Here is a 22,339-nt window from a genome sequence, read left to right as displayed (position 1 = left end):
ATAATAATGGATGCTCACCATGTAAAACTACCTATTTTTCAACAGCACAATAATAATATTGGAAAGCTTACAATTTCTAGAGAGTGAGTAGAAATAATACTAGAAATCCAGGTGCTACTAGTATTTGCTAGTAATTTAATTACTAGTAATTAAATTTAATTACTATTTAATTACTAGTAATTACTAGTAATTTAAATATAAAATTTTAAAAGCAAGGTATTTCTAATACTACTAGCAGTATTACAAAAGACAATCTAAGAAACTAGAGTGACTTCAGTATTAAAAAGCTCTCAAATTTTTGTCCTGAAGATTACAAATGTAAAGGCCAGAAGAAACTTAAAAATAACAGCTGCCCAAAACCATCAAGTTTAAAATCTTTTAACTCTTTGTCTTATTATTTTCAAACAGGAGACAGGCTTGCAACTAAACCTCAGTGTATTTCAGTATAAAAATCCCATGCTCAGAAACTACCTTGAAAAACTATCTCAAATTAAGTAATAAAATGCCTAGTGCATAGCAAGAATTTTTATTCTGTGTATATGTAACAAAAAAGTGCTTCTAGTTTCGCTTCAGCTATTGTCATTAATTCTTCATGCACCAAAAAAGGGGAATTTGTAGGAAAGAAACACTGAAAGCACTGAACAGCCACAGTAAAATCAGATATCATTTCCTTCAAAACAAAACAGATGAATAGGCAAAAAACTAGGACAAAAAGCTTACTCCTTCAATTAGTTTGTGAATCATGCCTATTCACAACAGATTTGAAAAACTGTTAACCAGAAAATAGGAATATTCAAAGGTCACTAAAAAAAATGCTATGCTCTCATTTAAAATAGTATCCTAAGTTATGGCATGTCTCATCTATTTGCACTTTTATCAAGCTTCATATGAATTTTTAGCTCAATAGAGAACATTTGTTTTATACTTTATTAAGCTAGCTGAAACTAAAGCATGAAATATCAGAAGACTGTAAGAGGTCCCTAGATCAAATGGTTTAATTTCTTGTTAGTGTACTTCTCTGTGGAACAGAACTTTTCTATGGTTGTTATTTTTTCAACAGCTTTACTTATATGATTTTTTTTTTTAATCTCACAATATATATTACAGCTCTTATATATATGTAAGTAAAATAGAATTCTAGATGGTTTGAGTTGGAAGGGACCTTTAAAGGTGTTCTGCCTGTCATGGGCAGGGGCACCTTCCACTAGACCAAGTTCCTCAAAGCTCCATGAACACTTGAACATGGCCTTGAACACTTCCAGGGCTGGGGCATCTGTAACTTTTCTGGGCAACCTGTTCCAGAGCCTCACCACCCTCACAAAGGAATTTCTTCCTAATATCTAATCTAAACCTGCCCTCTTTCAGGGGGCATTACCCCTTGTCCTATCCCTATATGCCCTCATAAAAAGTCCCTCTCCAGTTTTCCTTCTTCTCTCTTTAGGTACTGGAACGCTGCTGTAAGGTCTACCCAGAGACTTGACTTCTGCAGGTTCAACAGCCCTCTGACCATTTTTGTGGCCCTCCTCTGGATCTGCTTCAACAGGTCCATGTCATTCCTAAAATATGTAGAGATGTAAAATTCAACTTCTTTGTATTATGTTTTCTAGTCCTATGAACATGCTGAAGTTCTTCCAATCTGACAAACATGTTCTGATTATTGTTACAATTATGCAAAGCTGCAGAAAGAGTAACTAAAATAAGAACAAGACATTATGAAAATATTCTGTACGTACAGAATCAAAATTACATGTATTTGTCCCAAATGGTAGTTTAGGATCATCTGTTTTTAGAGAAGGCATCTCCCTCTCCCATTTCAGGGATTAAATGGCTCACTTTAGTTGTTAGCAGCAACTCAAGAACTTCAGGATGGAAAAGTGACCTACACCTGTAATTACTGACACCTGCTTGCCTGCATTAAACATAGTCATCTCCCTGGCCAGGGTAATCACAACTACATATCACTTCTTCACTCTGAGGCAACTAGGGGAAGCTGGCTGAGGGAGACAATTATTACACATACTCAGTGACCACAGAGACTAGAACTGTTACCACAATTAACCCAATGAAATTCCAGCCTCCGGCAGGGCCTTTAATAATACATAATAACATTGTGTCAAAACTAATTTTAATATGTTTATAAGACAGAATGACTTTATGGCAGCCATAAGACATAATAACAAGGTTGCATAAGTAGTATGTATTAAAATGACAATACTCTAATTTGTTAACCTCCCTGCTGGATTTGCTTCTTCTGGAGAAAGAACTTGGAGCAGGACAAATTTTGTCATTATGAACAACTCTTAATTTGAAGCACTGCTTCAAAAGGCTTCTGATTTCCCTCAAACAAGAACATCTATGTCTATGCCAATACATATTTCTCAATAAACAAGTTTGCATTTTTATAACTTGCATAAATATTGCTAATGTTCAAGAAAGCTTATGACATGCAGACTTCTCTCTCATGTGGAGTGTGAGTCTCGAATCTCTAAAGAAGATCTGAAGAAAGTATTGGGGGTATTATTCTAAATACTGGAATAAGTAAGAATGTTGGAAATGCAATAAAGTTTAAATGAAACATGTAGATGATGATGATGATTTTTCATAAGAAAACAGCAATTCCTACTCTAATATCTATGATCAGTGGGGTCTCTCATGGGCAAAAGCTGCATTGCTAAGATGACACGTAAAAAAGCATTTATTTTATGTACCAATAAACATAACTTAATGACTCACTTTGTACAGTAAAGCAATCTGAGCCTGTAACCGTAACATCAAATGTTCTTCCATTTCATACACTTTATTCAGTATTGGTCCCATTTAGGTCATGAAGTATATGCCTAACATACTACCAGAACAAGAAGTGACATGTAGTGTCAAAATGCAGCCTTTCTTAGCCACTTAGTCCTCTGCATACTTTTAAGACACCTTATTTCAAGGAACTAAACATTTTGATCATCCATTCCTTTCAACGCCCTTTATTAACTAACCAGGCATTTAACATTCTCATTTCTGTGCAGCATCATATGCTCCCAGAATACTGCTCAACTGAGGAGCAAGGTATTTGTCTATTATCAGGCTCAAAAAACACTGCACAGGACCAAATTAGAATTAGGGGAAGGAAAAGAAGAAACAGGACACCTTTTCCTTATGATAATTCTAATATAACTGCCTTGTCATATCCCTTATAAACTAAGCTCTCTAGTATGCAATCAACACTCCTTTTACCAAAAGCAGAGCATCAGAAAGCAGTTTCTTTGCATCCTCGACCGAGCCTTCTGGGATATCTTCACATGTGCATACTTTACAGATAAGGTCATTCCTCAAGGAAGGTCCTCATTAGGGTAGCTTGAAATTATTAATACCTCCATTTTTAGTATTTTGTAATCAAATAATCAAGACTATTTGATTCTCCTTCATACCTCTTTTTTTCCACTGACATAATTTTCTATTGTGTCTCTACCTGAAGAATGACTGTGATATTCCTTTTGGGGAAATCCTTTTTTCTGTGAAACTCAATCTCCCCTAAGTCCTCCAGGTTCAAGGCTTGAGAGCTGTCTCTTCCCTGGGTGGGAGAACTCTCTATCATTTTTTTCACTTTACTCAGAAGATTAATTTCTTCTTCAACAGACTGAAATATTTCCCTCTTTCTCAACTTCTCCAGGACCTCTTGCAGGTCCTTATGTTTGGCCTCCTCTTCAGGACACCACTCAAGACACTAACTTCAGGACGTCACCATACTGCTGATAATCAGCTTTCTGCTGCTGGCCATTATCCTCTCTGGAAACTACATCTGTGGAACTGATTGCTGCCTTCTGCTGGCAGTGAAGGTCAGATCCTCCGCACATTTGCTCAGCTTCACAAAAGCCAGTGTCATTCTCCGCTTGAACAACATTTCCGAGACTGGTTGTACTCCAGCTACACCTGCTCCTCCTGCACATACTCAGGTACATACTTATCGTAGTGTGCATCTGTTGCTGCAGGTTTCTTCATAGTTTTGCCTTATCTTTCCTCGATGAAACAGTTACTTGCCATTCTCTCATTTTATAAGCAGATGAGCCAACTCAGTAATTAGGGCACTGCTACTTTGTGATTCAATTTCCTCCAGAAGTCTCATTTTTTATCACTTTGTTTTAAGCAGGGCTGTAGATTTCTATAGTTTACAACAGACTTATGCTCTGCAGCTGCTTCTAAAACTTTTCCAGCCGCATGGTTTGTGCCACCTAAACAGTTCGTTCTCTTCTTCAGATCAATGACAATTTTCCTTCCTAAATTCTGTTTCTCTTGTGAAGTTACCCTCACATGCAACAGCTTCGACTTTCTTCTGCATTTTAATTACCTCTGCCTTCTTACTTCAAGAGGATTTTGACTATGCCCTCCAACTGCTTGACTACTTGGAAAATCATCTGGATTTCTCCTCAGAAAAGAAGCTTTTTCCTTCCTCTAGCACATCAGTTTGTTCTCTCATTTTAGCCAAGCTTGAATGGCTTCTCTATACACTTTTTTATATTCACCACTTCCTGCCTGTCTTCAAGAGCTTTTTTTTGCTATTGCTTCACCAATCCAGGTGCAAAGAATTTCACTTAGATTTACAAATAGATTTGTATTACAGAGTCACAGAGTGGTTGGGGTTGAACCTCTGGAAGGTTAAAGCTCCCTGCTCCAGAAAGGGCACAGAAATGCTTGCCCAGGACTATGTTCAGATGGCTTTTGAATAATTCCAAGGATGGAGACTCCACAACCTCTCTAAGCTACCTGAACCACTTGCCCTCACAGGGAAAAAATATTTCCTGGTGTTCACAGGGAACCTTCCACTGTTTAGTTTGTGCCCTTTTCCTCTGTCACCAGGAACTGCTAAGAAGAGCCTGGCTCCATCTTTTTGCACCCTCCTTTCAGGTATTTATATACATTAATAAGATCTTACTGAGCCTTCTCTTTGGCTGAACAGTCCCAGCTCTCTCAGCCTTTCCTCAGCAGTGAGGTGCTTCAGTCCTTTAATCATCTTTGTGGCCCTTCACTGATCTCTGTTGTACTGGGAACCCCACCACCACCTCTGCCAGAACCAGATACAGTCCTCCAGGTGTGGCCTCACTAGTGCTGTGCAGAGGGGAAGCATCTCATCCCTCAGCCTGCTGACAATACTTCTTCTAATGTCCCCAAGGACACCATTTGCCTTCTTTGCTGTAAGGGTTACATTGCTTGCTCATGTTCAGCATTCTGATTAAGGTAAACAAAACCATATTTTCTTCATTATTAAAGTCATCTATGTACATATAATTTCCTTAAAATGCATATAAGGATACTATTTTCCAGCATACTAGTTTGTCAAATATTTCCAGAACTGAAACATCACAATAAACCAGCACTTCTTTTTGAAAATTCACAAAGCTTTCCCCAATTTAACTTTATTTTCATTACTTCCCATAACATTTTTATTACACAAGTGGATTACTTCCCTTTAAAGAAGTTCCTAATGCAAAGAGAATATTGAGAACTCCCTCAGAAGTTCACACATGTTCAAAAAAAGATTGCTATCAGAGCAGAGATGGTGGTTGCCCAAGGATAAGTGCCTACAAAATTTCTTTTGTCTGTCCTACTACATTCTAGCTATAGTTGACAAGTAATTACTTGGTACTCTACGTTCCATTATATTGTGAAAGGCTTATGGTTTGTAATGGGTATCTTATCTGTTCAGACTCTCTGTAACCTGATGAATTCCTTTGGGAACTGTTTAAACCAAGGCAATGTCCTTAATGATTATTATGCCTCAGAAATGCCACCATAAAACCCAATTTCTCCACCATTCGGATGCTCAGTATGTACGTATGCCTATACAAAGTCTTCAGAATTACACACTGAGCTCCTGATTCAGCACCTCACTGTGAAAGTGCTCATATTCCAAGTTTAGGTATCAACTGTCTAACTGGTGAGTAATCTCACCTATTCAGTGCATCAACAAGTCCACATCATTAAACTTTTCTTAAAGAAAATGCATTTATTTTCCTCGAACATAGAAATTATCATGCTGAACAATTGCTTCTATCCAGAGCAACAGAGTATCTTCACCCTAATTCAAAAACAAGAAATGCCCCTCAGGTGTATCATTATCTTAAAATATGCATGTTGTTATCTTTCATCAATTTAACATGAATAAAAGCTTAGGGCTAATTTCTAATAAAGGTGAGCCTGATTACACTTCAAACTTTTTTGAGTAGAATTACAGAACAACAAAACTGTAGCAACTTGTTATGGCAGGGTAAACTTTAAAACTGCATTGATGACCCACTTACAAATATAATTGATTCTGTTTAAAAGCTGACAACACTGGTTTCATGTCATATATTTCTTTTTGGCCCAAGTTCGAGGGTGATTTTCTAGATGTTTATTAGCACAAACCAGAAAAATTCTCATTTGAAAATTTCCAAGCTGATGATCCTTTGCAGTAAACAAACTGTGTTGCATGACCTACAAAAATAACTTTCAAGAAGCACATCAATGAAGCATTACCAACTCTCATTACTCAACAATTGTAGCAATATTGGATGGTTTGCTTCAAAGCCACACGACTGCATAAGAACAAATATAATCCCATACCTTATTAAGAAGAGACTGCACTGAGCAGTCAATGCCCCCTGAATTTGAGAGCTCCTACAGAGGCTCGAACTCTGAGGCCATTGAGAAAGGTGGATAGTCAGACAGAAAGAGCCAACTATTTGTGAAAGTAGAAGCTGAGTGTGGCTGGAAAAAAATAGTATCACAAAGAAATAAGATACATTGAAAATGGTCGCACTTCTTAGAGTGAAAAAACTATGCAGAAGGTGTACTGGAACAGTTTAGGCCATACCTTGGCATTTGCATACCGATATAGGGCTTGGAAATGGGAAGTAGCAGGTCTGCTATTTGTCATTTAATGGGAGAGGATCAATCCCTTCCAGCTTACTGCTTCATTTATTTTCTTTGCTAATTCTCTTAAGAGAAGGCTATAAAAGGCACTTTCGCATGTCATAGGACATGTGTAAGCTTCATCAAAAGTTGAAAAGATTGGTAAAAGAGTAACAATGAGGTTTAAAATGCATTTTGGCTCTTTTAATACTTACTTTAAGAAATTAAAGCACTCGAGCACCCAGACCAAGTGCAGAGCAGACAGTTCATGAGGGTATAATAAGGAACCTACATGAAATCCCAGTGTTTGTCCTTTCTGAAAATACGCAGTCAGAAAAGTCTGGCAATACTAGTCACAATACAAATAGAACAGAGCCAGTAGAGTTAGGCACAGGATCTATTGTCCTACAGGTCACTTCCGACTAATTCTGCCTCTCTCTGTAGCACTATTTTTCTGTAGCCATAATAGTTTAAGGACAGAGGAAGGGCATGGTTTGTAGACAGATTTAGCATTGTCTCTGATAGGAGGGTTGTAAAAACTAGTGAAGCTTTCAGAAGACAAGTCCTTCTTCAGAACCTTGTATGCCCAAAAGCCTGCCTGTCTTTTCCAATTACACTAGCTTGCTTTAACAAAGAGATTGTATTTCTGCCAACAAATATCCTGTCTTCTGTGTACAGTGACAGAAAACCAGAAAAGAGGATCTGCAGTACCACTGCAGTTTACCTCAGTGTATGTCTTGTACCACTGAGGCTTCTACAACCAAAAGGCATCATCGTGGTATCACTCTGCCTCAAGTAGATATTTACACTGTTCACCAGTAACAACTGTTACAGGTGTATCTGAAGGTAACAGTTGATGCAATAGACCCATGCTGTCAAAACTCACATGCTGACTTGATTTTTCTGTCCAGGAATCATAATAAAAATCACATTTAAGTTTCAAATACAAGTTACATTAAAACAAAGTTTAAACAAACAAAAAAAGTTTTCCAGTGCTGTTTTTCTGTATTATTACCAGTGACCCACAAAGCAAGAAACACTACTGAAAAGGTTATTTTGTTTGGTTGGTTGGTTTTTTAAATTTATTTCCCACACAAGCAATAGACTTCTGGAAAGAATCTGCTCTGCCAGATACATACAAGCTCAAAGAGATGGGACAGCATAAAGAAAAGTTTTCTTTTTAAAACATGAAAAACAATTCGTAAGCTCCTTCCACTCTAAAACCAAACCAAACCAAACCAAGAACTGTGCAGACTTCCATAACTAATGCAGTATGAACAGCAACATATATTGAATATTTTTAAAGGATGGCATTCCTTTTAAAAGGTGTAACTAATTCATTTGACAGTCCAGCTGAGATATGTTTACATCCCTATTACTTCTAAATCCTGTGCTAAATGAAACAGGATGGTTTTTTTGCAGGAGTAGACATGCACTTGGAACACTCAAATAATGACAAATGTAAATAAATTAGCAGTTTACTTTATGTTTACAGTAAAAAATGTTATATATACTCAATAATATATTCAGCACGTTACTTAATTCACTGCATCTGAATTTGCATATTCTTGGAATACTTTTCAACGCTTCAGTCCAGCAATTAGCATACTGAATCTTATTAAATATATCAAAGATGTCTTTTCAGTTAGCACAGTCAAAAGAAAATGTATACGTGCAAAACATTTTTTTAAACACTAATAATTTAAGAAACATTAAGTGCCATAGAAATTGTTACCATCTTAATACACTAGACACAACAGAAACCATTAAAAAATACCTACAACAGCACCATCCATTTGATTTGCAGACATTTTACAAATATTTCACTAGAAGGGAAGATCCTTATAAGGGTCATTGAAGCCCCATAAAGATAAGTTTGGACTTTTTTCTAATTATCCTTTACAGATCCCCTTGAAAATCTCTCCCCAGAAAACTCAAGATGGATCAGATGCTGAAAGCTGGTGTCTCTGCCGTACTACAAAAATTATTCAGCCTGGCACTACTAGTCACTCTAGGTAAAATACTGGCCCTGCTGAAGTGACCAGCTATTTTTCATTTTATATGTAATTTATTACACAAATAATAAGTCATAAAAGGAATGTGCTCTATTCCTTTTCAACAGTTTCCCAGTGCAGCCAAGGAAAGTCAAGTTAGGTCAAAATCAAAGAACTCAAAATTTCACTCTTTAATTTCGACAAAGAACTGCATTTATCATGCGGGGGAAGGGAAGGTATTTTAGATCACCAGGCCTCTGCTCCTTGACTGTTAATTCGCACATTGTGGTACAATGGCACATCTTCCTGCCCCGTAACCTTTCTGCCAGACAAAACCCCACAAAATGCCAGCTTCTGTCAGTTTGTTCTTCTGGAATAAATGAAAAGCTCCAAAGCCAGACTGAACGATGTGCCTCTGCAGTCATTCACATCTGCTCCATCCACTACCTACCCTCACATAGAGATGCTTCTTATCCCATTGTCAGAGATGCAAAGTATTCCACCTCCTACATGTAAAACACACGGTAGCTGCACAATTGCTGCATAACACACACCTCCCCTTCCTTCTGCATCGAAGTTTCTTCTGCCTTTGATATGTGCACATTTAAGTTTTCATTTTTTCAGAATGCTGACCCTTATGTAAATGAGATCCAGGATTGTAAATGCAGTGCCAAAATTAAAAGAAAGATCTATCAAAAAGTACATTTTTTTCACCTCTTGCCACAGAATAAAGGGAATATGCTTATTTTAACTCCTGTAATTCTTCTTAGTAACTACAAAAAAAGAAATGAGGTTGTTGCAAACTCTAAAAACCAACCTTGAAGCAATTGTAAAAACGTAAGTGTGGCTCACACTACAGCGCTTTTAATTCTCAATTACTGTTCGACATGATGAGTCATTCAAATCCACCACTATAATATGCGTGTCAGTAATTCAGTCCTGGGGATTCTTCATTCTTGTTTATTCTGATATGCTACAGATATGTTATTACAGTCAAAAAAGTGTCCCAAAAGAAGGTTTCAGCGAATCTCTTCAGTAATCATAAAAACATTGCAAAAATACATCATTAGCATTCACCTTCTTGACCCACTGAAAAATAGTTTCACATTCTTGCCAAAAGCACAGTGCTGCCACATTACCTCTTCCAGATTTTCACCCTAAAACTGAAATACAATATACGTACAATAAATGAAACACAAGCTCTGCCCACGGCTTGCTGTTAGTTACACTCCAAATAGAAAGCATTTAGATTCTGTATTTTCCCTCTTCCACTCTGTTCATTTCGGCATTTTATACTTTATAATCAAATGCATACTGATATTGAAGTAGCATTGTATGACTGAAAAGCAATAAACTTGACTTGCCATCCTAGCTTCATCCCAGAGAAAAATATATATAGGTATAAATCACCACTTCTAGAAACCACACAATATAATATTCTTCTAGAAATGGTCAGTGAATCAAACAGGCTCTTAAAGTTTTAGGTCAATCACATTCCTTTGGGCACATTCTGTACAACACACATGGCTTTAATCAGACACATTTACCAGGATATGTTTTCAAAATTAGCATTTTACATTATGTAGTGTGGTACACAGAAGAGACAAGGTTGTTGTTGGCTTGCTTTTTAACACTAGAACAAGAAAACAAAACATTTACTACTTCTTATGCAAATATGAGCAATAAATGCTGCTGTTCAATATTATCTTCCAAGAATCTTTCAGTAGATGGACTTAGAAGGAAAGGTGTTTTCAAAAGAAAATAATCTTGCTGTCCATTCAACTACATACCTTTAACAAGTAACAAAACTTGTATTACAGTTTCATTCCTACTCAAATAAGCAGGATCCTCCTATAAAAGGATTAAATTTGGTAAGCCTGGTGAAGAGTGTTGTATAACACATCATCTTGTAAGAATGAACTTTCACTTAAAATGATGCTCAAAAAACCATGCCAGCAGGAAAATCTGATGGCAGCCACAGACTCATCATGGAAAGCTACTTGCGCCGGAGCCACTTCTCTCTTCCTTCAGTAAGATCCCACCATTATCAGTTTAGTAGGGCCGTAGAGAGAAATAAATTGGCAGTCTCCCCTCTGGTCATTCACATATTTTCTGCTATTAGGAAGATTACTTACAGAAACACAACTCTATTACTGACAAGCTTGACCCAGCATATTTTAAGGGCCCAAACAACAACAAAAAGATTCAAACAGAACATCTTCCTTTCATGTGAGAGTCTCTCTCATGCCACTCACTGCTAGGTGAAAAGATGCACAAACAGCACAGCTCAATCTGCACAGCAATGATGCAGTGACCCAGAAAGAGAATCTAATGGTGAACTGAGTAAATGAAGCAAAACTCACCAAAACCACAGGGCAGCGTGCATATGAACACACTTAACTGCCTACTTAACTGGGAACATACTTAAACTTAGTCTCATATTTCCACATTCTGCAACAAGAATTCACATTCCCATAAACAGCACTTCCTTCATTGTTTCCAAAACATCTATTACGCAAAAGAAGAAAAACAAGTGCCCAGGTTCACAGAAAAGTTAGAGAAAAAATACGGAGAAACAAAAAGTGATTACTCTATCACACATTTAAAAAATAAAATGAAATTTGTAATTGTTATACTGACAACTAGATATGGTTCAAACCAAAATGCTAGATTCAAACATCATTCTTCCTGAAAACATGGTTGTAAATTTTTGAATGAACCTGATAAAAATATATACATGAATCTGTCTCTCATCCATACATACAAGTCTACATAATTTACCATACACTCACACACCTCCATACACACAAAGCAATTATTTCAGACTAAGTATTTATCTTCTGCTCCCTTTTTGCATTAAAAAGAGGATTGTTATTAATATTACACAAGAACCAAAACCACCCACTTCTGAATCTTCGGTGCAGCTTATGTCAAAAGGGCAACATATATCAAAAAGGCCACCCAAGAAGTAGCACAAAGGACAAGAAAAAAACCCACATTGTATCTTTCATTTTCATTTCAGGACATACAATGTCATTCTACCCACTAACCCAACAGCAAAGCTTTTCAAATTCAGATTCTTTCCAAAGAGCACATCCAAACACAACTAAAAAGCAGAAACAAAGTCCTCACATTTGCCCAAGACACTCAGTATGCCACTGGGCATCACTTGCACTTTTCATGAAGCATTATACAGAAAAAGAGATGAGTGCCAAGAAAATGATAAAGCACAGCTGAAATATCAGTTTATACCAACAGATTTATTCCTTTCAGAAAACACAAATGGAAAAGTTTTTGTGACGTTGTAGTCAGAGCAATGCCTTGCACTCTGAAGTTACAGCATTTTACTGTAGGGCATCTCAGCATTTTTCTGAGAAGTCTCACTTGGCCCTTTTTCTAACAAAATTAAACGTTTTCCTAGAGATGACAGCTATCTCCTGCCACAGGCCGTTGCACTTTACAGCTTCTGAAAAACCAGCAGACTTCAATCGAGCTCTTCTCCCACTCACCTGCCTTTCCATTAGTCTTCCAGGCCAAACTTTAGTACTGTGTAAAAGCAGCCAACTATCACAATTTTTAACTCTCTTAATGCGTATTTATTGAATCCGCCTGGAAACTGGGAGGCACTGGGAAATGAATAGGCCAAACCAAGACCAGAACCATTTCCAGAGAACTTCTCCACAATCAGCGTCATATGCTTGAATTTACTAGAAAGACTCCAATAAACCCCAATTACATTTGGATTAGTCTTAAGCCTCCATCATACCACCCTGTCAAATTTCAACCAGAAATACTAAAAAAAATAAAATAAAATAAAATAAAAATAAAAAAATAAAATATCTATCATTTCCTTTAAAGTGTAACACACATTTTGCTTACCTCACTGTTGTGGCCCCTCAAATTGAAGTTGATTCTCTGAGGGGTGTTCCGGTCCCTCCTGCAATGGCTGGAAGTAAAAGTGACGCCTACAACTCCTCTGCCATTGCCTGTTGCCAACCAGCCTTCCTCATAGTACCGCCTCCTGCACACTGGTTTCTCCTTCTCACTTTTGGGGACTCTCCCTTTCCAGGAGAGGCAGAGGATGTTGGAATCGCTGCAAAGAACAGGCCCATGTTCCACTGCTGCATACATGCTTTTAAAATATTTTATTTTTTGACATACGAAAGTAATATGTCTAGTGCACAAAATTTAAATCAATTTTTTTTTTTTATTGATAAGACTGACCTGGGATAGATCATTGAAAGGGAGGAGGATGGGGTCAGTGTTTATAAATATCCACCAAATGCATAGTGAAAAATTCCTCTATAAAAGATGATGGCAGTTGGCTAAGAAAAAGTAACACTTAAAAAAAAATTCAGGTTCATTTTTGTTTTCCAGTCTGTAGAGTGAGGGTGCACTTATCCTTTGGAGAAACAGCTACTTCATAAGAGGCGCTCAAGAAATGGTTAAGTCATCTTTTTGCTCAACTTGATATAATCTTTATACAGCCTGAGATTCCAGTTTAGTGTAATGCAATTCCAGAGACAAAGAGTTGCAAATGTGTAGGTTTCAAGTAACTTAAGGCTTTTAGAATTTCCTCCAGTCAGATTTTCTTCAAAAGTTCAGTTGCAGAAATTGAAACACACGCACATACATATATATGTATATATATGACATTCCTCGTTTCCAAGCTGCCCTCTGGCATATCTTTTCCATCTGATGTATTTCTGCTGCTAAAGCTGAAAGAGATTGCATAAAGGGAAAAAAAGGCACACAAACCGTGTGAAACAACAGACCCGAACTTGTGCAGGCACTGGTGTGCCAGGCCAGTTGGGAAATCCCTCTTGATTCTGAACCGCTTGTTGGACTCAAAAGTTTTTGCAATCCAAAGCCAATCCAATTTTCATTGCAGCACTTTTTTTCCACCAGAGACCCAACACAGCCTGAACTGTTTATCGCGCTATCTTGCCTGCTTTCCCACTTTTTGCTGCCACACACGAATGAAAAAGAACCCCCTCTTCATTTATAGCAGAATCAAAAATGCTCTAAAGCTTTTAGCGTTCAAAGTAGATAAGTTTGCCTCAGGTGAACCATGAAGTTCTCTCTCCTCTGAAACAGGCTAAAATGTCAAGCTGGCTTTCCTTTACTTTTCCCTTTTTTTCTGCTACACGGAATCAAAAACTTTTCATTCTACCATAAAAAACAAATGCCAGAGTTAAAGCACATCAAGTAAGCACTCTTTCAAAATCTTCTAAAATTCAAGGAAGGAACAAATATAACCATCTAAAAAAGAAAGAGAAGCAGCATTAAAACTCTGACTTCCTGGGTTCACTATTTCTCTAGGTATTTTCCTTGCTTGTTTGATCGGATTTTTCCTTCTTGATGCTTGTCTACAGCACAGATTCATAGTTCCAGACACAACATTTGCAGCTGTACAAGAAGGAAACATATGAAGTATTCCAATCGTTTTATTTGAATAACATTTATGAGCTCAATTAATTAGTATTTATATCACACTAAGTGAAAAGGAAAAAGGAGAGGGAAAAAGAATATGCAAGTTTGATGACCTAGTTAACTCAAGAAGGGCAGTAAGGTTTGCTCAGTTCAATGCCCAGACTTGTCCCATAGTTCCTCAACTTATTTACTTCTAGTCATCATTACTCAACATAAGGTCACGGTTTATTAGTCCATTCACAAACTACTGAGCCCAAAGCAAAACGTGCCAAAGACCATACATTACTCCTCTGCTAGAACAAAATCAGTTTCCTCTGCCCACTGTATTCTTCTGTTTCCCTCACAGCTAATGATTTAGATTGTGGAGGTATTTATTACGCTTTTTCTGTGCAGAGGGTGTTTTTTCTTCCTCTTCTTGCAAACTTTTTTCACCCGTGAAGACCATGTGGAAAGCTGAACATTACTGGCAGGTGTCTTTCCATGGATTACTGATTCCTGTGCTGTAAAGGTGCTCCATCTGGTTCTCAAATTAATTTTCATCAATTGCAAAGCTCTCAGGAATATGCCAGAGCAAGTCTATGTGATGACAAAAACATGTGCGTTTTCATGTACATGCAGTGCACACACCAATCTGGTACTCAGAGCTGCATCTGCCTTTTCAGTTTAGCTGTGGTAATCTTGTAAGATGCCCATTACTCAAAACTTGAAATCCCTGGATTCTTCCAACTCTGCAAGGCAAAGCACATACACACACAAAAAAAAAAAAAAAGGAAAAAAGTGAATAAAATAAGTCACAAAACAACCTAAAGATAAAAGGACTACTGTTATAGTAATCAAAACATGACTAAGGATTTTATATTGGACTCCTATAAAGTATCTATATTACATATAGATAAAGACATTATTCAGAAACATGCATATGTATTTGATATACACACGAAGACAAACTACAAAATTTTTTTTTCCACTTCCAAAATTCCCAAAACTTTGACATGTATAACTAATAAAATGTATCTAGGAAGGATACATTAGGAGGGAAAAAAACCCAACTTTCTTTTGGTCACAGTCTTTGGGCCAAACTCTTAGAGATTTCACAACTTTAGAGTGAGGATAGGCAGGGGAGATGTTAATGACAGAGCAGGCACAGAGTTAGACCCTGACGCACACAAACAGAGTCACAGAATGGCTGAGGTTTGAAGGGACTTCTGGACATTATCTGGTCTAATCACTCTCCTCAAGCAGGGTCACATAAGTCAGTTGCCCAGGACTGTATCCAGGCAGCTTCTGAATATCTCCAAAGATGAACACTTTATGAACTCTCTGGGGAACCTGTGCCAGTGCTCAGTCATCCTCACAGTAAAGAAGTGTTTCCTGATGTTCAAAGGGAACCACTTGTGTTTCAGTTTGTGCTTATTTCCTCTGGTCCTGCCACTGGACACCACCATGGAGAGCCTGTCTCTCTCATTTGATTTCCTCCCATCACGTATCTGTACACACTGGAAAGATCTCCCGAGCTTTCTATTCTCCAGGCTGAAGAGTCTCAGGTCTCAGACTTTCCCCATAGAAAAGATGCTCCAAACCATGAAAGTACAGTGCTAAACTTATCAGTCTCAAAGAGACTAGGAAGATTCCTCCAGGGCTTAAACTACTACTTTAAAGAGATCTAAGGTACTCCAACATTAAATCTTAGAAGTTTGAATAAATACAGATGAATTTTAAAGACTATTCAAATCCTGCATAAGTCTCCATTTGAAAAAGGGGAAAAAAATTCCCCAAAGTCAGATTTATACAGAAGAGTGTAAATAAAGTAGGAGAGATCAAGAAAAAGGCTATTGAGGATATTCCAGAAGTTGTATCTTAAGTGCACACATATGCACAGTTATTGGATCTATACCGTTACCGCTAAAGAGAGGTCATTTAAATTAAGAACTGCATTCATAACATTCATCAAAGATGTATATATATTACATACAGCACTATACCTCATATTTCGTGTAATCAACTACTTATTTCAGTGTAGCATTGATGCACCAATAAGATTTTTTTTTAAAGGGAAAAGATAAGAAAACAAATTTATAGATATAAAGGCAAAAAAGTAGTTTACAACACTATGCAGTTAGATTACTTATCAGAAACACTGAGGTTTGGTGAGCCACTGCCAGACCTTTTCAGCAAACAAACCAGTTTACAACAAACTGAAGTTTTAAAAATCATGGCTGCTATTAATTTCGTCTTCATCACAGCATGATGAAGATATGAGAAATGTCACCTAGTCTTTACAAATTTCTGGTGCTTCTTGATTACAGACCAAAGAAAGTTCTTATAAAGGAAAAGATGCAAAAACTTTCAGAACACAATGGCTTGAAGACAAACTTCTGCGCTTATCCCATATGCAAACTTGATCCTCTGAAGGATCAGTGCCATTAGTTTCATACTCACTCACGGCTTCCTAAAAGACATCTGCATTCAAGAGTTGACATTTTATATTAGTATCATGTGTATTATGATGCAAGCCTTTACTAATCCTATGGAGAAACAAACAAACAAAAATGTTTACTGAGAAAGCAAAGAGTCTCTGAAACATCAGTTAAGAGCAGCACGAGGTAAGCATGAAACAGAATTGTTTGAACTGTGCAAGAACCATGACTTTACAAGTGAATTATAAAATACAGGTAACTATACGTGCAGTGGCTTTGCATAAAATCTGTATGCAATTTCTGTCCTTATTCACTGCATATAAAATTAACTATTATTATTATTCACTGCATATAATTATTGCATATATAATGCATATATATTCACTGCATTACTAGTAGTAGTATTCACTGCATATAAAATTAACAAGTTTGAGAAAAGGATTCGTGTCTATCTTGACCAATAACCCTCTCTCACTTAAATCCCATTTACCATCACTTTCAAGATTAGACAAAACAAAGGCTTCTCCTCTTAAAAGTACTCTAACTGCATAAGAAATGCTGGACAGGGAGAGATGAAAATCTAAAATAACTACAAAAGGAATAAAGTCAGTCATTATTCAAACACCTTTCTCAATATGATACAACCTTCAAGGATATTCCACCTTTATATTGTTGAGGGTCAACACTTCCTTTATGGTGTACTTATATTCAGACACAAGGAAAACAACACTTTTAAGACTATAGTGTAAAACATTCAAAATACATATACTATATATTAAGACTTAATTCCTTCCATTTCCCTCTCCTTCATTTCCACCCACTCTGTATTTCCTAAGAAATAACCTAATTAAAAGATACCAATGCTAGTGTTCCCTCAAGAAAATCAGTAATTTAGACTCCCCTTCTTGTGTCATTACAGCCATCCCACAGTTCTGCTCCTTTCCATATGTTGAAATCAAGCTTCTTGTCTTGTTTTTCCCCCACCAAGAAACACCATGTCTTCTAACTCTATTGTAAAGCATGTGTAAGAGCAGAGGATAAAAAGCATTACAGAAGAACTAGGTGTTACTTGCACAATCTTACCACTACTGCAAATTCAGTTTGGGCTCCCCATAATAAAAAGAACTTGGCCTTCCAGTGGCAACTCATCCAAACTAAATTTTTAACTGCAGATTTTTTATAACCAAACTTTATGCATCTTTCCTTTCAGAGTAATGCAAGGGCTAACCACAGAAGTACAATGTTTTCCGGTAATTTTTTTCTAACGCTATTTGGACACTGTATGTATGGCCAGTCTTTGTGAACGAAGATTTGGGAAAGGTCTTTACCCTTCGAACCTGCGCAGTGGATTTTTTATTTTTTTTTTTTAGGTGAGACACAGTGTGCACTGAACTGAGCCCACCCTTTAATCCTAAGGTTCATCGGCCGGGGCCGAGCAAGCTTGGACAGTGGTAGTGAGGTTCTCAGGACATAGGTTTGTTTAGAGTGACCTTCTCTTAGATGGATGGCCTTACAGGGTTGACGAGCTCCATCTGCCACTAGACCACCAGGGGTCCCCATTTGGACACTAAATATCAATGAATTGTAGTTACCTACCTTTACTCTCACTTAAAGGGCAACCGGAAATATCTTTGCTCTGGATTCTCCCTTCAACAGAGGGAGATGATATCTGAACTCATCTTCTAATACTGTGTTAGGTCTATGCCCAGTGATATAAAACTTTTCTTAAGTACAGACATCTAATGAGACAAAAACATTAGACCTGTAACACAGGAAAGTAGGATCCACGAGTATTTTATCTCATTTTGCTTAAAAGTATAGCTCTTCACCAATGCAAAACCCAGCAGCAAGTTATGTTTCTGCAGTACAGAAAATTTAGGTATTAATTTTAAAAAATTAGCTTTCATACTGTAATGTCAATATTTAACTCATCATTTTTATCTCCTGTTTCCATTAACTTATATAAAAAGTGTGTTAAGCCACTGTTGGAGAACCAGAAAAATATTTGCTTGATCGCATGCACCTTTCATTGGGGTGTCTCTTTTGTTGACAGAAGGAAGTCATGCACAGTCAAATGTACCAATACTTCAGCAAGATCTTCAGCATTTTATGTTTATTCAAAACATAAATATTTTTGAATAGCTCAAGTTTCAATAGTTCAAGGCTCCAGAGCAGAGTATCTGAAGGTAAGGATAAAAGGGGCCTTGGAAGGGAAGGAAAGCAAAGAAGGAAAACTGAAGTGAGTACACACTATTTCTACGTTATTATCTTAAAAAAGTCAAACCAAAAAAGGACTCACAGTCTGCTTTTGGAAGATTCTGATTGCCCAAACTTCTTAAGGAAACAAATATAAGCTGAAGAGTCTTTGAAAATATTTCAGGACTTTTCAGCATAACCAGATTTCCTTCCTGTCAAACCTGCACAAGGTCAAGGGAAACTGTAGTTTTCCCTCCCTTTACAGCCTAAGAAGGAAGAAGTGTACACCAGTATCCATGAAGATAGCAAGAGGTTTTAAAAGTGCTGGTCACAATTGGTTCAGCACAAACTGATGGCAGATGATCCCACCAGCTATCAAATGGTGACTGTGGAAGCAACCCTCAAGGTTACTACTGAAAACTATATTACAAAATTGGCACACTATGTAATATAGTTACTATATTACAGGCTAAATACTATAGAGCTAGAAGCTGATGATACAATTTGTTGTTTATTTAGTCCAACTTATAAAGTAACATAAATTATTAAATAATCCTGTCCAAAAATAAAAAAAATTATTTAACAAAACTAAATACTTAATTCCTAAAAAGCCTGAAGATAACTCGTTTGGAGGTAAAAGAATTTTTTCCATTAAAAACAGGCTAATTCCATAGAGGGAAAATGTAATTTTGACCTGAATAGGTACTGGTTTTCCTCTTCTTTCATTCATATCTTCTATTTATCTTTGGTTTATTCACCTTCCATTGTGCTGTAACTCTTTGAGGTTAACACATTTCTTGCACATTACACAGCAAGACAAAATTAATTTGGAGGACTTGATTGTAAATAAATACCAATAAGCTAAATAAGGGATGTAAAAAATGTTCTTTACTCCAAGAAAAAATGAAGGAAGAGTGGAGAGAAAAAAGAAGTTAGAAGATGCTTGATTTTTGTTCTGTTTGTTCTTTAATCATTTTCTCTCCACAGTATTTGTCCTTGTGTAATTCTAGAAGCTCTTTCCCTACTTGGGGACAGATGCATGGCCTGGGCAAGACAGTCAGTCATGTTAATCAGAGATGTAAAAAGACCTGTAACCGCAGCATAGCTGCCCAGAAACAAATAAATGGCAAAGGTGTAATGCCAAGCACTGTGATGTTAACTGCCAGCCCATACAGACACTGTAATGTTAGTTATGTGCACCTATATATCATTAAGCAAATAAAACTGACAAAAATTATTTGCTGGCATATTGAGAGAAATGAAGCTTGTATCAGTGGCTGTTCAGCAGACATTCATTGTGAGTATTGACAAAATTTATCTCACTGCAATACTCTGACAAACTTAAAACCATCTCCTCCCCAAATTACACTCTCTGAGAAGTGAAAATAAAAAAGAGTAGTAGCTGATCGGCATTTCTGATGTGCTGAATGACCCTCCTGGGTCCTTGTAATAGCAGAGAAGGCAATATATGTATGTGGCATACATTGTTTAAAGCGCAAGATCTTTTTCATGTATAGTTCTTATATGAAAAATAAAGGAAATATCTGCATGATTTCTAGAACTGCACTTCCAATTCTTGACGCTACACCATCAGATTAAACAGTAGTAAAATTAAAAAGTATTTAGAAGTAATATGCAATAAACAATTTTAAAATGCCTTCAGGAAAATATTTTTCAAGAAAAACACCAAAGGTCTTTAAGCAAACTGTAAGAAGCCATTAATTGTGAGTTGCAAATTTATATACATTCTCCAAAAGGCAGAGGTTTGAAGACATGAAATACAGCAGAGTGTTAAACATCCTATCTATGGAAGAAGTGAGGTAAATAGTTACACTGTTCACAGGGAAAAGAAGTTAGAAAAGGTAAAACAGATTCAGCCTCAAATCTAAGGGTATTTGAGATATCAGAACTTGCAAAAACATGCAAGAGAGAACAACATCCAATTTGTTGTTGTTGTGTTTTGGTTTTGTTTTGAAACCCTTTCTCTAACAACTATATACTTTTTGATGAATAAATAATATATCCACTTGTAGAAGAACTGATGCAAGTCCCTTTAATCAGTTACTGGTCAAACATGCTCATGGGAAATTTCGGAGTCAAATAATGCTAGATCTGTTATGCTTATATGGCAGGGAAGCAAACCAGAAAAATAACTGAAGGCTAGACTTTACAACACAAAGCTTTCAGCTGTAAGACAAGCAGAAGGTATCTCTGCTCCCATAGCTCTGATCACTTCTTTCTCAACCCCTAACACAGCACACTGTGCCCTTCGCTTAAGCCAGAATGATCACTCAAGGTGCTACAGTCTGAACTACATCAGAGAAATTGTCCAAATAAAAATTTTAGAAACAAAGATTTGTAACAGCTTAACCAATATATATCTGGTTTGCTAGATTCAGCCACACTCTCAGCTTCCCTTGGGACAAACCATACCCTCCAGCCTCTCCTAACACAAGGCACCAGCACTCTTTCAATCGTGCAGTTCAGGAAGCTCATCTTGCCAAAAAACTTACCCTCTAAAAACAGCAATTGATTTTAAGAGAGTTTCCCTTAGTGAACTCACCATGCATATGCAACAACACTACTGCCAATGCAAGAAAAGGGCTGGGAGGTGTGGCTGGAGATTTTAATCAGTTTGAACTTTGCCCAAAACCTTTTGGTTTTTTATTTTGAATCAACCCCTGACACAGCCCCAGTGCTGTCCCACATTCAGCTGCACTGGCAAACTGGAAAAGGAGGAGCTGTACAACGCTAGTGAGAAACAGAAGGAACAAGTACTCGCAACTAGTATTGCCACCTGAAGGCTACTGATGACAAAGTCTGGGTACAGAATATTTCTGGACTCACGGGTTTGTCCTCAGAAAAGAAGGAAGCAAAGTTTTTCTCTTGAGGATGAATTTGAGATGGCTACCAAAATGTCCTGGAGCCAAAGCTACCCATCAGCCATGAAAATATGCCTAATTTTCAAATAAATGGAAGTGAGCAGAAATACTTTAGACATTTTGAAAGGCCTGTTTCAGAAAATAAAATATACGATTATCATATACTAGCCTTTTAAACAAATTAGAGATTCACACCACTTTTAGAGATTCAAAGAAATGTGAAGTGTGACCAGGAAATTCCTTTCACTTGAAAGTGTCGATCTTCTCTCTCAAGAAAGGGCTGCAATCCTCACAGCACAGAGAACACTTAGACAATGTATACTTCACCAGGCACTTCCTTAAAAAGCGGCAACAACTGTGTCTCTCTAATGACATGCAAAGTTCTTCAAGGGAGGGAGCCCCAGCTTTCACCATCTCTTTTCCATCGAACTGATTGCACTGACCTTGCCTGTAATTACAGAGCAATTTCTTCCCCGTAGGAACATTCTGCAGCCTGCAAACATCCCTCGAGCCAGCAGCAGTTCCAGCTAGTTCCTAA

General features: G+C 37.2%; 1 protein-coding gene across 6 annotated transcripts in view; it reads right to left on the bottom strand.

The window, feature by feature from the left end:
• TULP4 (TUB like protein 4) overlaps positions 1–22,339 on the bottom strand; it is a 157,763-nt gene that overhangs the window by 112,326 nt on the left and 23,098 nt on the right. For 2 of the 6 annotated variants that reach the window (XM_032682487.1, XM_032682483.1), the window contains exon 2: positions 12,753–15,034. In XM_032682487.1, the coding sequence (XP_032538378.1) occupies positions 12,753–13,004 (252 nt within the window). In that variant the 5' untranslated portion in view covers positions 13,005–15,034. Of the gene's footprint in view, positions 1–12,752; positions 15,035–16,745; positions 16,832–18,319; positions 18,463–18,746; positions 18,927–22,339 lie in introns of those variants that run through there. The other 4 variants (XM_032682484.1, XM_032682485.1, XM_032682486.1 and 1 more) reach the window with 4 other exon arrangements.

Source organism: Chiroxiphia lanceolata, chromosome 3, assembly GCF_009829145.1.
Source record: "Chiroxiphia lanceolata isolate bChiLan1 chromosome 3, bChiLan1.pri, whole genome shotgun sequence".
NCBI lineage: Eukaryota > Metazoa > Chordata > Aves > Passeriformes > Pipridae > Chiroxiphia > Chiroxiphia lanceolata.
Note: the sequence above shows the minus strand (reverse complement) of the source record. Positions and strands in the feature narration are given on the sequence as shown.